The sequence below is a fragment of the Lutzomyia longipalpis genome, chromosome 1 (genome assembly GCF_024334085.1).
Source record: "Lutzomyia longipalpis isolate SR_M1_2022 chromosome 1, ASM2433408v1".
Taxonomy (NCBI): domain Eukaryota; kingdom Metazoa; phylum Arthropoda; class Insecta; order Diptera; family Psychodidae; genus Lutzomyia; species Lutzomyia longipalpis.
Window position 1 is genome coordinate 507,432 of NC_074707.1, and position 15,604 is coordinate 523,035.

The following is a 15,604-nucleotide window of genomic DNA, read 5'->3' on the forward strand; positions in this document are numbered from 1 at the left end:
ATCGTACTAAAGAGACACACCACAATACAAGAAAGAAATAAAGAAAAAAAAAGATTTCATAAAAAATCCGCAAATTGCTCGATCTCAACGAACATCTGCATGGCACGTGCCAATTTATATCACCAACTCTACATTAATTTCCAACATTTTTTGCTACCCCCATTCAACGGGAGGGATGGGCGTTTTCTCATTCTCTACAATTTTGCGTAGACAAAAATAGAAATTTAATAGAAAAAAAAGTGAATGAAGAATGCAACATTCTAGCCATTTTACCCAACCCCTTTAATTTTTGCTGTATATGCCTCTCACAACAACAGCCATCAAAATTCATGACATAAAGTAATAAAATAAACCACTAAAAGCTCTTTGTATTCAATGTGGTTGAAATAATTTTAAAAGGATTTTACAAAAATTGGATTCAATCGCGAAATATATTAAATTTCATATGCAGATCATGCAATTTTATGCGCACCAAGAGGTCGAAATAATATGTAATTGCTAAATTAGAAACACCCTATGGATGCTTGTAGCTTACACCATAGCCCTTTATAGCGATAAAATAATGGAGGGTGAATTGCCAAAACCTTCTGCTCTAAATTCTAATAATCCACTCTGTTTGGGATTTGACAAGGGATGGTTTTTTATTTATATATTTTCTGTGAATCCTCGTGCCCCTATTTTTCTTTTCGTCATGTTTTGATGGGACCTAATAAGGGGGAGCACACAAGGTTAACTAACACACATATTCGTTGAAGAATAAATATTTCATTCACCGGAAATTTCTATTTAAAGAAATAAAAGTAGGAAGAGAATGAATTTAGCGAGATGTACACTGATAAAAATTATACGTTTTTGTTGATGGTAAATTTTCTATGATTTAAATTAATTCCATCAAGATAGAAAAGTCCTTAAAAAAGATATAGCTAATCTATAAAAATTTTTCTTTTTTTTTCCTGAAGCATTTATATATTAAATCAGCTTGAAACATTAGGAACGATTTTGAATGATTTAAGGAGTAATAAAGAAATCAAGAAGATCAAAATTTTAGTGCATTTAAATGAGAAAATAAATATTCAAATAATTCCTAAAAAGTGACTAAAAGGTGTTTTGTATTAGCACGAAATGTTCAATAAATATGCGGCAATTGTCCTAAAATAGTAGGTTACAATAAATATTATTAAGGCAAAATGTATTGTCTACATTTTGTAGAGAAATCCCAAGAAATTCAACCCACCATTCAAGTTGTGTGAGACCCTCGATGGAGTCTCCACATGATTGTAAATTTTAATAGCTTCCCCTCATTTATACTGTTTGTATTCATTTCCATAAATATGTATTTACATGTCATAAAGTCTCGAGTGTAAGTGCCATGGCGCGATTACTAAGAAGACGCATGAAAGTGGCAAGAAGGCTGTTTTTCTCTCTCTTTTCTTTTTAAATTGAATAAGCAGATTTATCATTGCCCAGTCAATTATCCTCAATCAGTATTTGCATTCAACTGTGACAATCTGCGAGATCAATGATTTAGTATTTCTGCACAGAGCGTATGGCGTCAACTAATCACTTAATTAATTAACATGTTTTTCCAAACACGAATAACGATGCTCCATTCGCAAGAGTGGGCACACGATTTTGTTCTCATGTGCTGATGATGCGCGGCTCTCCCCCAAATGCCACCCACGCGACACTCAATGCTTTTCCAAACTCTATTAAAATTTTACAAATAGAATCACACTCGTTTTTTTTTGTAAACTTCTTCCCCATCCAGCTACACAGCTCATGTTTACACTTCTCAGTTCGTTTAACTCTTGCAGAGGCATTTAGGTGAGGTAATATAGAAAAAAAAGTTTTAGTTTAGAGAAACAAAAAAGTGATGGATCTTGTGTGAAATGATGGCATTTTCAATTCGAAATGGATGAGGAGTATGAGAAAAGTGTGTGGGATAGAGATGAAAATAGGGAAATAGTAAAATGTTCATTGAGATGGAGAAAATAAATAAAACCGTGAATAATTCCATTTGATTCAATCTCGTGAATATCGACGGTCTATGGGAACAAAAAGTCATAAAATTAGAAGTAATCTTAGGCCACGATTCAAAAGCATTTTGATATTTTTCTTGTGACTTGGAGCATTATATGTATAAGATGCCAAAGCTCTCTTATGGGATGAACAATGAGAATTCACGAGATTATCGAGGAACTTGCTGTTGTAAATGTTAAAAGGCATGGTGATCTCTATTTTTGATGCTACTCTCACTCCACTATTACTCCTACTACCAACTGCACTGTGTGCCTCATTCATTTAGCAAAAACTCTTTGAACTATATATTTACTTTTTTTTAATAAATTTAATTAAATTTAATTGAGACAAAAAAGAAATGATTTTCCGACGTGTAGCGACAGTAATGATTTTCCGGGTTTTTCTTTGGTTCAATGGCGGTTCTCACTTAAGAAAACTCACGTTTTCCAGAGCTTTCGGCTCCGTCCGGAGCCTTCTTCAATACCTACAGAGAGAAGGAATTTATTTATAAAAATTTTCTACAAAAACAAGACAATTTTCCACTCACTGTAGCTTCTCTCTGTAGTCACTGAAAAAGACTCCGAAAGGAGCCGAAAGCTCTGGAAAATGTGAGTTTTTCTGGGTGATAAACCCCTATTTAATCGACGAAAAACCCGGAAAATCATTTTTATTTAATGTACTAAATTTTTTATTAAATTAAATTGAGACAATTTATAACTAATCCATAATATAATTAATCCTGCAGCAAAAGGATTTTTCCTTGTTTAAATGGTTTCTTCTGATTTTTTTTACATTTTATATGATTGCGCATTTACAAGGGAACACACTGTGTTTAGTTCCTTTGGCTCTGGAGGGAACAGAGAAGGAGTTCCAAAAATAGCCAAAGTGTCTTTTAGTCTTCTTGACTTCCCATGTCATGTTCTTTACGGCATTTTTGACTCCATATAGTGAAAAACGTATTTCTAAATTTAATTACTTGTATGCGCTTCGAGTGAGTGACGACGCCTCTCTTGACTTTCAGAGGTGGAATGTATTCCAGAATTTAGATACAAGATGAATATTAAAAGAAATTTAAGGAAAAAAAAAAGAAAACTCACTCGGTAAATTTCCACAGATGATGATGATGGAAAATTCAGATGGGATCCAATGAAGAGAGGAAGGAAAACTTGAAAAAAATTGTGATGATTTGTTCTCTCTTTGAGTCACTATGCGTCGCACTTTTCTGGATCAATAAAATACATCCAGTGTTGTTTGTGGGCATTCAGCCACCACCCCACATTGACGGGAAAATCACTTTTCACACACACACACACACACACAGTCAAAACAATTTGTGGAAAACTCCTTGCCCGACTTGCGTACTCTGCACAGGGAATGCCATTATCCTTGTCTTATTTTTTCTCACTTTTTTGCTTTTCTCACTCAATCAGAACACATCTCTCTTTGGGGGTTTTCCTCCACTTATTGGTATTTCTTTTCACAATAAAAATGCTGAAATGGAGAAAATATTGCAAAAAAAAAATAATAAAAGAACAGTACGATAGTGAAGCCACACAAAAATTGACTCATTTCTGAGGAATTATACAACATATGGGAGAAAAATATGTACATATTCCTCTCTGGGTGAGTCTTCTCTTGAGGTGATACAGAAATGTATGAAATTCAATATCGCTATTGACTTTTAAGCCCCATAGAGTCAATATTTTCTTAATTACTTGCGTGGTTCATCACTTCCGCGGTATAGCAAACGCGATGGGTATTATGATGGCAGGGGGACAAAGAGCCAAACACCTTGGGAGTTACCGGCAGACTGGGCTCGCATGAAAGGTATCAGAGGTATAACCAAGCTCTCCGGAACTATTTAAGAAGAAGAAAAAAATCACAGAAATCATGGGAAATAAAATAATCACGGATGTCTCAAAAAATATTTAGCTTATATACTTAATAAAAGATTTTAAAGGGAAAAAGATATAAAGAATTCTTCTGTCTTCTGAGAACATCCGGGGCAAAATGCAGCCTCAAGAGGAGAACCAGACAAGGTGGAGCTGGTGGGCGTTTAATGGAAGACGCGACTATCAATTCCCGGCGAGTCATCTCGACATTTTTTTTCAGCTTCACGCAGCGTGGTGTATCTTTTTTCGTTGAGAGAATAAAAATTTAAAGAAAAAGTGAATTTTTAAATAAATTCATTGTCATGTGTAAGAGCCCAAAGAAGACTCCACCACACCACATATACATAATTTTCAAGAGGTCGTCTTTTGGGTGGCTCTTTTTTCGGAGAAGATGGGAGACACACAAGAAAAACCGATCGATAACAGAATTCATTTTGTGTACAACATATACCCGCACGGCTCTGTGTGGCAGACGATAAGAAAACATTCCACAGCAAAATATTATGTACATCCACACTGAGAGATTTAAATTCTCTCACAGGGGCTTTTCCGGGAGGAAAATTCACACAAAATTCATAAATTACTTGAGCACGATTTTTTTTTAAAGCCTTTTCTCTTGTTGAATTCCGCAGGATACTTGAGCACAAAAGAACACAACACACACCCTATATGGGGGCACCACAGAGAAGTGATTCCCCGGCACGCAAGAGCACCCACGGATCGAAGAGGAAATTTTTTGAGCGGTAGATGCCACGAGAGATGACAGAGAACTGAGAACCAGAGTAAAATTTCCAATTGTGCTCTGGTGTGCTCTTGAATCGGCAGAGTTGGAAAAAAGATTGTGTACCGAGTCGGATTGGGTTCTGCTCTGTGTGTGAAATAGCACGGGAGAGAATCCAGAGTGAGAAGCGGCGCAGTCGCCCTTCCCATATTCAATAAAACCCACTGCTTTTTGCCACTGCTGCAACATATAAGAGAAGCAGGGTTCACGAGAAAGCCGGCTGGGTTAGCCGCCGCCATATGGCAGGGTATGTTGTCCCTATACCCTCTTGGTACGTTGCCGTATGCGCCTCTCATACATATGTACTTGTTTTCCACACTCAAGGTGTATATATATACCATCATTGAAGATCCCTAAAGGCAGCTTCCTCCCTGCTGTGTGGTGAAAACACAAATAAATCCCTATCGCGGAGCTCTTCACAACAACCCCTTTGGCGCGAAGCACTCATAGTCATCCCAAATGACTTACAAGGGATTCCCATGCGGACAATTGACCCAACCAATTTAAATTAAATGTGCATCCATTCAAAATAATTTTCCTATATGTCTTTTTGGTCAGCGATAGAGATCTGCGGAGAGCGCGTGTGTTTGGATAAAAATAGAAACTCATTCAAATGCGATTGTGCTTCTTTGTTCACTTCCCATTGGTGTGGAGGTCGTTGCTCAATTAGCTGCAAGAATACAAATAAACAAAAGATTACGGAAAGAAACATTTTGGCTTTTAAGAAAAAAAAACGAAAAGAAAATCATCTGTGAAAAGAAGAAAAACTAGTGATGAAATGCGAATATTTATAGGAATAATTTTCAATTAAATATTCGCATAGTATTTGATCTCAAAGCAGGTTTTAGCTTCTTTGAATTTTTGTATGTTTATTATTAAAATATTTAAGAAAAACTTGTTTCTCTATTATCATTTTTTAAGAAAGAGAAAATCAGCATAGTTTAAAGGTCAATTTATGAAGATTGAAGTCTTGAGATTAGACGGATTAATTTTTTTTCTTATGATTGGTCTTTTTGATGATTCTCGAATAAAATCTGATCAAATAAAAAAAAATGTTTCTTTAATTTTTTGAATGATTTTTTATTTCCTTTTTTATCTTTCAAATAATTTGATTTTTTAATAAGAAAATGGGGATGAATTTCATGGATGGGATATTGATGTTAATTCATCTTGTAATTTTTTTTCAATTCTTTAAATTGAAAAAAAAAAAGAATATAACTTGAAGCTTCGTGTCCTTCCACAACACATTAAAGAATTAATTAAAAATTAAGGTAACTCAAGCTACAAATAACCAAGTTCATGGCCAAGGCTTAAATTCTTCTTATTTAGCTGATAAAAAGTGAAAAATTGCATTTTCCCTTTCACATCCTTTTCGTCCTTGTGAATTGTTTATGAATCCTTGCGCGTGGTGGGAAAACCTCTAATGCCAACACGCTTACAATCTCATCAGTGACTTTTACGACTGGCTATAAAAGAATCGATTTTCCTATAAAACCATGAACCGAAAAACCTTAATGAGTTATTAAAAGGATTCGATTTTATGTGTATCAGCTGTATCAGTTTCTTTCAAACATTTCAAAGGATAATACCCATTTATGGTAAGTTTTTTTCAGTGTTGGTTAGATTAGTTTAAAGCAGATCAAAGTGTTGATATTTAATAATATTATTTTAATATTTAGACATGAAATTTAATCCGCATTTCATGCCAATCATTTTTATTTATAAAAAAAAATGATGTGGCTCTCGCTTGTTCTTCCAGTGAGAGCTATAAAAAACAAATCCAGAACCCAAAGGCAATAGAATTTATAGAGAGTAAATCAAACAGACAGCATTCTATAGCAATTAATTATCACGCAAATTGGCAAACATTCTCAACTCACCACCTCAAGAAGCAAAAGAGCTGGATCTCCTCTCCATATATGCGATGAAATCATCCACTTGAGCATAAGTTTGCGTTATGTTTTTTTTTTCTTTTCTTTATTTGAAAGAGAGACCCAGAGTGTAAGAGTTTACGACACTCTCCGTAGCTTATTTAGTATATAAATATTTGGAGTATTCAACAATTTGGATAAATATAGATGGAATAGAGGTACAATATGGGAGATGATAAACAGCTGAGATGTAATCACATCCTCGGTGGAATCTAATTTGGGATTTGCTCATCACAATTCACTTCCACATCTCGGCAGTTCCCCATCATTTTGGCTTCCAAGAAGAGTATTTCCTTCGCCATCGTCACTACCAAGTAATTCAGTCGATAATCCCCATCGACAGGCAGGGAGATGGTGGTGAGATGAAGTGCTGGGGAGCTTATGTGGAATTGGGAGATTTTCCTGAATCCCATAATACCCTGGTAGCTGTAAATTTGAACATCCACACCTGCTTCCACGAAGATTAGGAGAGTTTCATCACGTAGATGGAGGGCTGTAAGTCCCGAAGGGTCCTGGCATGGAAGTGTCTGGAAAATTGTCTCTCCAATGGCATTTTCATACAGGTAGATTATATCTTGACGTCCGGGGATTGTGCTCCGTCTCCTCGATGCCACAGCTATGAGTTTTCTTCGATACATCGGATGACCAACGGTGAGAAGGACAACTTCACCTGTTAGCTCCTCAAATGGTGGATCCTGATCTGAGTAGATTATTGCTGGTTCTGACCAATCCGTTCTTGTAGACAATACTTGTTCTGTTTTATTAGTTTCTTTTGCCTCTTTTAGTGTACTGACTGGTGGGGATGGCGATACATTGGATGATCCTTCAGATGTATCCGTTGAGGTATTTAATTTCTGCAGAGTGTGACTCACATGAACTTTGGGCAGATGCTTCTCATTCATATCATCAACAATTTCATTAATTTTATCATTCATGAGAAGCTCCATGAGCCATAAATCAATTGCATCTTCTGCTACGTCCTCAAAATCCTCATTTTTCAGGGATGTCCCATTAATTGTGATCACCGTTAAAGTTGCATTTGCATTGAGTGGATGATCTTTCTCCGAAAGAGCTCCCATTGCAATTTGTACCGAAGACATCTTCTTGGCCAGGACATGTCTCAGTGTATTGAGGAATTCTTCCTTGGAAATAACATCAGCAGGATCTGTTGCATTTGATGCAGCTTCTCCAACATATTCCATGGAACCTTCTTCCTTCTTTTCTTCTCCTTTCTCTTCAGTATCCTTGAGCATTTCAATAAGTTCAAAAGTTGTATCAATGAATGCTTTTGATCCTTCTTTCATTAAATCTTGAAATTGGTCAAATAATTTATCCCCAACTATTTCATTCTCTGAAAAATCCTCAAATGATTCATTGGCAACTGATGCATTTGATTTAAGGATTTCACTGTACTTTTTCAGCAAATTAACAAAAGAATCATCTGAGTCATCATTCGCCACAGTGATGTCCTCTGCGGATGAGTCAGTAGCACGAATAATTCTCCTTCTCCTCCTCATTTGTTTATCCTGAATGACCTTTATGCGTTTCCCATCGGTCACAGCAAGTCCAAGATTTACTTCTTGCGGAATAAATTTGAGACTCGTCGCCCCAAGAGATGGTTTCCACTTCTCCCCAGACTTCCCTCTGAGATCATATTCCGTGACAACATTCCCACTGTCAATGGCGTAAAAATGCCCAGGACGCAGTGCATTGCCAATGAGGGATTTAAAGCGTTGATCCATGTGAGTAACACGCACAAGATTGGCTCCAGTCCACTTCCACACGGCACTTCCACTTTCATTGCATTTAGGATTAGCTGGACCATTTGCCACCAAATGGGCATCTCCCAAGGCATCCTCCACGTGAATCCACTCATCAATTTGTCCCGTATTTATCGTTCCCAGAAGATTGAAACGCTTCTCCGTGGGGTCCCACTGGTGAAGCCGGCTGTGACATCCCGCAGAGTAAATGAAGAAACTTTGCCCATTGTTTTCGTAAAAGCGATGAGATGTAATCTTCTCACCCTTCTCCCAGATACTGTAGTGTGGCTCAAAGTAGCGGAAGAAACAAATATCATGCCTTCCCCGGCGCTCGTTCATTATTTTCCGACAAAGTTCCACATAGAGTTTTTCTGTGTGCTCCAACTTTTCAGCCAATTTCCGGGGATTACCCTTCAAGTGGGTCATCATATGGATAAAATCAATTTTATTGATTGTCCCCCTTCCATCGAGTGCCTCCTCAATGTGGCAATTTTTAAACACCCACTGCCCAGTGACTGTTTGATTGTCCTTCCCACTGCGCCATAGGACACTATCGTGCCATTTTGTGAAGTTTATCCCAGAAATGAGATGCTCCGTGAAGACATTCTCCACTTCGAGGTAATCAAATGACACTGGAGCCTTAATCATGAGGTCTGAGCTTAAAAGTGCCACATTGCGAATGTTCTGATTGTTAACCAGTCCTGTTGTGGTCAAGGAATTGAGGATTCTGGCTTGTTGGAAGCTCACTGATGTCTCGACTGTTTGATCACCAAAAATCTGTAGGGAAAAATAGGGAATTTCTCATGATGATGAATTGAAGCTCTAAATTCTGTTTTATTTCTCATAAATCTTCCCACGAATTTTGCGAATCATTTAAAACTTTAATTTTTTTTTCAAGTGAATCTTATAAATATTAAATAAAAAAAAAATGTTTAAATGCAGCAAATCAATTCAATTCATTAAAATCCAAATTTGAAGTCTGCACGCAATGTAATGTACTGTCCAAAATATTTCCAACAAAATTAAATGAAGCCCAAAGAGATTGTCTAACTGTGGAGAGCATCAATTAATTTGGGCTGAAAATTGAGAGCAAAAAAATTATATTAAGCAAACTTACCATGAGGGTATTCTCTCGCTCTTCCGGCAATTTCACTCCATTGACAAACCCATCGACACTAATTGGTTGATTGACCAGCACGTCGGGTACCACGAGAGTTTCTTCAATCTCCTGCTCAGTGTGCAATGTAATGAATTTAGACATGGGAATCCCATTAAGGGAATCACTTTCAATTGATTCTGCCAACAGAGCTCCGGGACCGAAAGTGATGTTCACTGTTAAAAATTTAAATTAAATTAGCATTTATGCTCTCTCTCTCTCTCGAGAGAGAGAAAAGGGTTGCTTGATGGACACTTACACGGTAGTTCTAAATCTCTATCCGTCCAAACTGCATCACCAATGAGATTGTGCAGACTACAACCCATTATGGTGTGAGCTATGAGGTTTTGTTGCACGAAAACTTCCGGAGCTTCCACTAATCCATTGAGGAAGGTCACACTGCCGTGGATATCCGCGGAATATCCTGACTTATCAATGAGCACGACATTATCCACAAAGTCCTGGAAGTCGATCCCATTGACAATGCCCACCTTGAGGGTGTTATCGAAGAAAACATCATTTCGGAAAATTTTCTTTCCTGTTATGTTGCGCCCCCTTTGCGTATGCAGCAGTATCCCATCCATGTACTCCGTAATGTGATCGAGATTATTGAGTGATCCATCAACAACTAAATGATGAACATAAGGGTGATCGTAGAAATGTACATCGCCATGGATATGATGAAGATTTTCACTGGGATCGTACGAATAGAGATCCATGAGATGAGTGATGGGATATCCATTGATCTTCCCGAGGAAATTGAGTTTCTTCACAGTTAAATTCCCACTGATTGAAAGATCCCCGTTGATCACATTGCTTCTATTTTGAATTAACATGCTGTCCACATGGAGATCATTGATGTAGTCCACTTGAATCCCTTTAGCAACATGGAGGGTCTTTTTGAAGGTTTTACGTCCTGCCAGGATAATGGGATCATGTGATCGTTGGACGATATTTTGAAGGAATAATTCAAAATTCTCTCCATTGAGTTTCCCCTCGACAGAGAGATCTCCCAAGAAGTTAATTTTATCCAAGAATTTCACATCGTGCGCAAAAGTGTTTGTCTCATTGAGCCAAATGGCATCACCTGTGATGCTTGTAAAGTTCTTCCCATTGACCATTTCCAAATAAACATCTCCACGCACCGTGAGAGTCTCAATGGGCACCTTGCCGGACTTGATGACTTCCTCAAGATTCTCAGCATTCCGCAGCAGGCTCTCAACATGGTCAATGGAGAAATTATTGATGCTACTAACATTGACCATCTCAATTTGTGCATAGTCAATGTGAAAAGGTGCATCGATGATCTGTTCTCGGGATAAGCTCAATCTGCGTCGATCGAAATCACCCAAATTGATGTCATTGACCAAATATTCTCCATTCATGCCACCATGTACATCCAATTGATCCACTCGCAGCTTCTCAAATTCCACATCGGCATTGAGTTCAAAGTCCATCGTGGTATCAATTAAATCGTGCATCTTAAACCCATTGATACTATCGGCAATCTCCATGTTTCCGGCAAGAACGTCCACAAAATCCCCGAGATCATCGTTCTCAAATATAATCTCTGCCTCTGTGTGCTGCTGCCCTGACAATTTAATGGCATCGTAATCCAATTCTGTGACATTCACCGTATTAAATAGCCCATCGAGATCGAGTGAATGGAAATAGATATCACCATTGAGCTCCCTAATATGGAGCTCCTGTTCGCTATCTTTTGTCACAAACTCCTTCAAGGGTACTCCATTGAGGAGGCTGGATGTGAGTATTATGCTCGAATTGATAATTACATTGTTGAAGGACTTGAAGGATGTTACATTAATTGTCTCATCCGTCCTGTAGACGGCATCCCGTAGCAAATTGTGAAAATCAACCCCATTGATTGAATCATTAACAATAATATTGCCCTCAACTCGCAAATCACGAAATATACATGCCGATCGTACATGCCTCGTCTCATTCAATGTGGGATTCTCCAAAATATCATCTAAATGCTTTCCATAAACCTTCCCACTCGCCTCAAGACCCCCCACAACTTCAAGGTGGTTAAATGTTGTCTCTCCAGGAATCGTTTGGATGGAATTTAACGTGATCACATTATCCACGATCACGTCGTTGATCATATGCTCCGCATCCACGAGAGAAGCAACTGATGGAAAATTCAAAAAGAGATATTTTGTCAGCATTTAGGGGAATAGTGGCTTAATTGGAAATCATATCTTACCGAGTGTCTTGAATTTCTTGTGCCCGGTTACAACCGCTGGGAGGGGTTCATCAGATGTTCCATTCCATGCCCAGAGAAAACCTTCTGGGAAGGTGATATTGTTAATCATGTCCACCGTTGAATCATCCATGAAGGAAACTTCCTGAAAATTATTTTTAAATTTAATTTGTAGGTACGAAAAATTATTGTTTCATTAAGAAAATTAATTAAGAAATTAAAGGTTTTTAATGACTTTTAAATTTCCTCTGAAAATTATTTTTTTAAAGAGAGAGAAAAACTTATTTATACTATAGGTTTAGCCTGAAGATTTATCTGATTTTATTAAAGAGATTTTTCTAAATCTAATTTTTTTCCACGCCAACGTTTCGATTTTAATAACAGCAAATTAATCTTTAAATTAAAATCTTTTTTTAATAAAGAACTTACTTACCCCATTAACTTTAATCTTTCCCAGCGAAATTGGAAGATTAGTCATGACGATACGAGAGATAAATTGTTCCCAATTGATCCCATTGATGGTTTTGAATGTAAAATCATCGTCAATCGTGATATTCTCATCGGCAATTACATCTTCCGGCAAAGCGGGTGTAATGAAAACTTGTGAGAATTGCACGAGGTCCATACCATTGACGCTTTCCTGTACGATGAGATCTTCATTGATGTGCAACGAATCAAATTCCAAAATATCTCTGTAGTATGTTTCACTCTCAGTCTCAATTGCTTCTTCATGAAGAAATTTTCCATTTACCTTTCCACGGAGCTGTACATCTTCCTCAACCTCAAGTGGTCCATCAATTACTAAATCACTTTCTATTGTAATTTTATCATTGCCACTGAATATGAGATTACTTGTGGGTATACCATTGATTGAATCAACTTCGAGGTATTTTACTATTAATTCTTTTGCAACTGCACTACTATTAGAGTTTCTTTTCACGCGTGCATCATTCTCTGTGGTTGCAGCAATCATCTGGTTAGTTTTTGAGTCTAGAATGTAGATTCCTTCCGTGGAGAAGCGCCCATTTGAGAAAATACTCCCAAGATTGATTGATGGGGAATCTTTGACGAAATTAGCATTATTTCGAGCTCTCTCAACGGCATAATTAATTAATTCATCCACTCCCTTTTCAATGCTCCCAATAGTTTCCGAAATAGTCGGAATGTCGAGCATTGAATCCTCCAATGTCCACAATTTCTCTCCCACTGCAATCTCATAGTCTTCTCCAAATTCAGCTTCATCCGATGCTACTTCAAATACAGGCGTTTCGAGAGATCCCACAGTCCAGTGAGCAGAGATGGCATTAGATTCATTCAGCTTTACAGCATTTTTAATGCCGTCGAGTGCCTCCTCCAACACGTGATCTTTGTAATCACTGAGAGTACTGAAGTAATCATACATCATGCGGAATTCCTCAAAATGCTCCTGCTCCGGATGGTAGGATGCCCTCATTTGCATATTGAGAACAAATAACCCAGAATCAGCATCATCTCGCGGGACGAGAATTGAAATATTCTTTCCATGGCGAATTATTGTGGAGCCCTCAAGTCCTCGCTCCCTGTCAAAGTCTAACATGCAGCTAATCCCAAATTGTGATTGAATATCCGAGAGGATACACGGCACATTGAGGAGGCTACTGAAGAATTCTCCATTCCACACGAGAACTTCCAATTTGGTCACTTTGTGCGTTTGCAGCTGAACTCTATGCTGCACGAGAACTATGAGATCATCCCGGTATGTTGTAGCCACAATTGGGAGCCAAAAATCAACCAGGCCAAAGTGATTGTGACGAATTTCCACTGATTCGAGATTTTCATCATCAAGACGCCAAATTTGGGGGTTGCTCCCTCCAATGGCAAGGTGAGAATTCCCTCCAATCCTGAAACTCGCCACGTGAGCTACATTCGGAGATTCAATATCCATAAAATGCACGAAATGCCGATTAAAGCTGGATTCTTTGAGATATTTGTACAGCACAGTGATGTTCTGCTGGGGAATTCCAATGACCAAATTAGTGCTGTCTTCAAGAACAGCCACAGATGTACTTGGTACGGCCAGGGGAATAGTCTGGACCAGCCAGAAATCCTTGGCGGCGTAATCAAAGCGATAGATATCAGCTGAAGTTCTTCCATTTGGCGTTGAAGGTTCACTAATTACAATCACCATTGGTTCCTCCATGAGAGAGAAGAAATCAATTTCTGTGAGATTTTTATGCAAACTCCATCGCCAAGAAATTGTGAGATCACTGAAATTTGTTCCTAAATCAATCCATAGGAGTTCATTGGCTATAGCCACCTAAAGAGTGGAAAAAACCGTTGAATTTTTGTAAAAATTTAATTCGAAAAAAATATCCTACCAATACTATTCCTTCAGCTGCTTCATCTTCAGCATCCCACTGAACAAATCCCTCGAGGCAGGTGGGTTTTGAAGGGAGTTCCAGCTCCCCAATGAACTCATAATGCCCTTCTGTTTCCTTCAGCAGAACCACGCTGGAATTTGTAATTCCCACGAGAGCATGTTTCCCAATTTTCCGTGGCTGAAGAGTTTTCCAGTAGACAACATTATCGCCCAAATCAAAGCTCATGTCTTCTTCAACGGAATCCAACTCGAGAACATCGCGATACATTTGCGAGAGATGTGGGAAATGAATGTGAAAATCCGATGATTCCACTTCCGGATCCATCTCCTCACCGTCACCTCCCTGATTTGCAGCAACACGCCGGCGCTTGAAGAGATTCCCCAAACTCCCCCAGAGATGGGCAGCATTGAGAAGTTGACTTTTAGGCTCACTCCCATGGACATAGTGCCTATTCTTCACGGCATTCATAATCTCTTCGCGAATTGCATCCGCCTCTACGAGGGATTTCCCCGAAGCACGTGGTGCATCGCCAACATCAAGCTCATTCCTCAGTTGCTGAATTTCCCGCAGTTGCTCCTCCGTGGCCCCATTTACGCGATAATCCGTCTGCAAGCATATCGCGCGCAATGTTGAGTAACTTAACAGCTAATTTGCTTACCGCAGAATAAATCACCTGAAACAGTGAAACACGTGGAACCAGCCACATGAATCCAATAATTGCCACGCAAAGAATCCGCATTTCTTTTTCCTCCACACACTTTATTTTAACAATTAATCAACATTTAGATCGAAACTAATTTTCTCACCACAAATTACCACAATTTCCACACACTAGAGAGACCACCAAGATGTCTTTTGCCAAGCTAATTGCGGGGAGAAATGATGGGATTGTGTGTCCCGTAATGCCTTATCAGTCGCGGTGAAAGAACGCGTATACATTTTGCAAACGAGTTTAAATAAATTTTCATATATTGCATCATCCTCAAGTGGAGAAAAAGAGAGAAATTATGGCGATTAGATGGCTCCAAAAATACAATTTACGACGAGACTGTACTGTACTGAGTGAGAGATGGGGGACTGAGCCTGGGAATTGTACGATTAATGACAAGTCATACGCTTAAAAAGGGGAAATATGTTTATTTTCACGAGTAATTTAGCAAGTCAACGGAAGAGATGGGAAAATGCAGAAAAGGGAATTCACAGAAAAGCAAAGAAAATTAATGCAGTGAAAATTGTGTGGAAAAGTCAAAGATGCGAAAACGGTAGTAAAGCACTGATGATTAATAGACCTCTCAATGAAGAGTGCTGTTGGTGCTGTTCTAGATTGATTAACATCAAGATTAACATTTTATATATAAAAATTAAATTGGCGCCTTCTTGCCTTTAATTATTTACAGTACTGTAAGTAATTGAAAGAATAAACATTTGAAATTTTATTTTTTTTATTTTTAAAGTTGGATGAACTCATTAAAATTTCTCAA

The 15,604-nt window shown here is 38.1% G+C and overlaps 2 protein-coding genes across 5 annotated transcripts in view; both read right to left on the reverse strand.

The window, feature by feature from the left end:
• Positions 1–4,667, reverse strand: part of LOC129790720 (disheveled-associated activator of morphogenesis 1) — a 38,291-nt gene extending 33,624 nt beyond the window's left edge. The window contains exons 1-2 of one of the 4 annotated variants that reach the window (XM_055828405.1): positions 4,496–4,667; positions 3,117–3,510 (exon numbers count right to left, since the gene is read on the reverse strand). The gene's annotated coding sequence lies outside the window, so the exon portion shown is untranslated. Of the gene's footprint in view, positions 1–3,116; positions 3,511–3,734; positions 4,237–4,362 lie in introns of those variants that run through there. The other 3 variants (XM_055828413.1, XM_055828423.1, XM_055828447.1) reach the window with 3 other exon arrangements.
• A 2,071-nt stretch (positions 4,668–6,738) lies between these two features.
• LOC129790711 (uncharacterized) lies at positions 6,739–15,063 on the reverse strand. Its single transcript, XM_055828385.1, has 7 exons — positions 14,797–15,063; positions 14,121–14,729; positions 12,197–14,059; positions 11,767–11,908; positions 9,799–11,691; positions 9,501–9,715; positions 6,739–9,160 (listed from the first exon to the last, which is right to left on the reverse strand). The coding sequence occupies exons 1-7, from the start codon at positions 14,860–14,862 to the stop codon at positions 6,836–6,838; spliced, it is 7,113 nt and encodes a 2,370-aa protein (XP_055684360.1). The 5' UTR covers positions 14,863–15,063; the 3' UTR covers positions 6,739–6,835.
• Between the last annotated feature and the right edge of the window lie 541 nt (positions 15,064–15,604).

Coding starts and splice junctions, on each gene's coding strand:
- LOC129790711 (XM_055828385.1), bottom strand. CDS start 14,862: ATGCGGATTCTTTGCGTGGCAATTATTGGATTCATGTGGCTGGTTCCA. Junction 11,692..11,766: donor CAAGAAATTCAAGACACTCG/GTAAGATATGAT, acceptor ATTTTCCATCAG/TTGCTTCTCTCGTGGATGCG. Junction 9,161..9,500: donor AGCGAGAGAATACCCTCATG/GTAAGTTTGCTT, acceptor TTTTCCCTACAG/ATTTTTGGTGATCAAACAGT.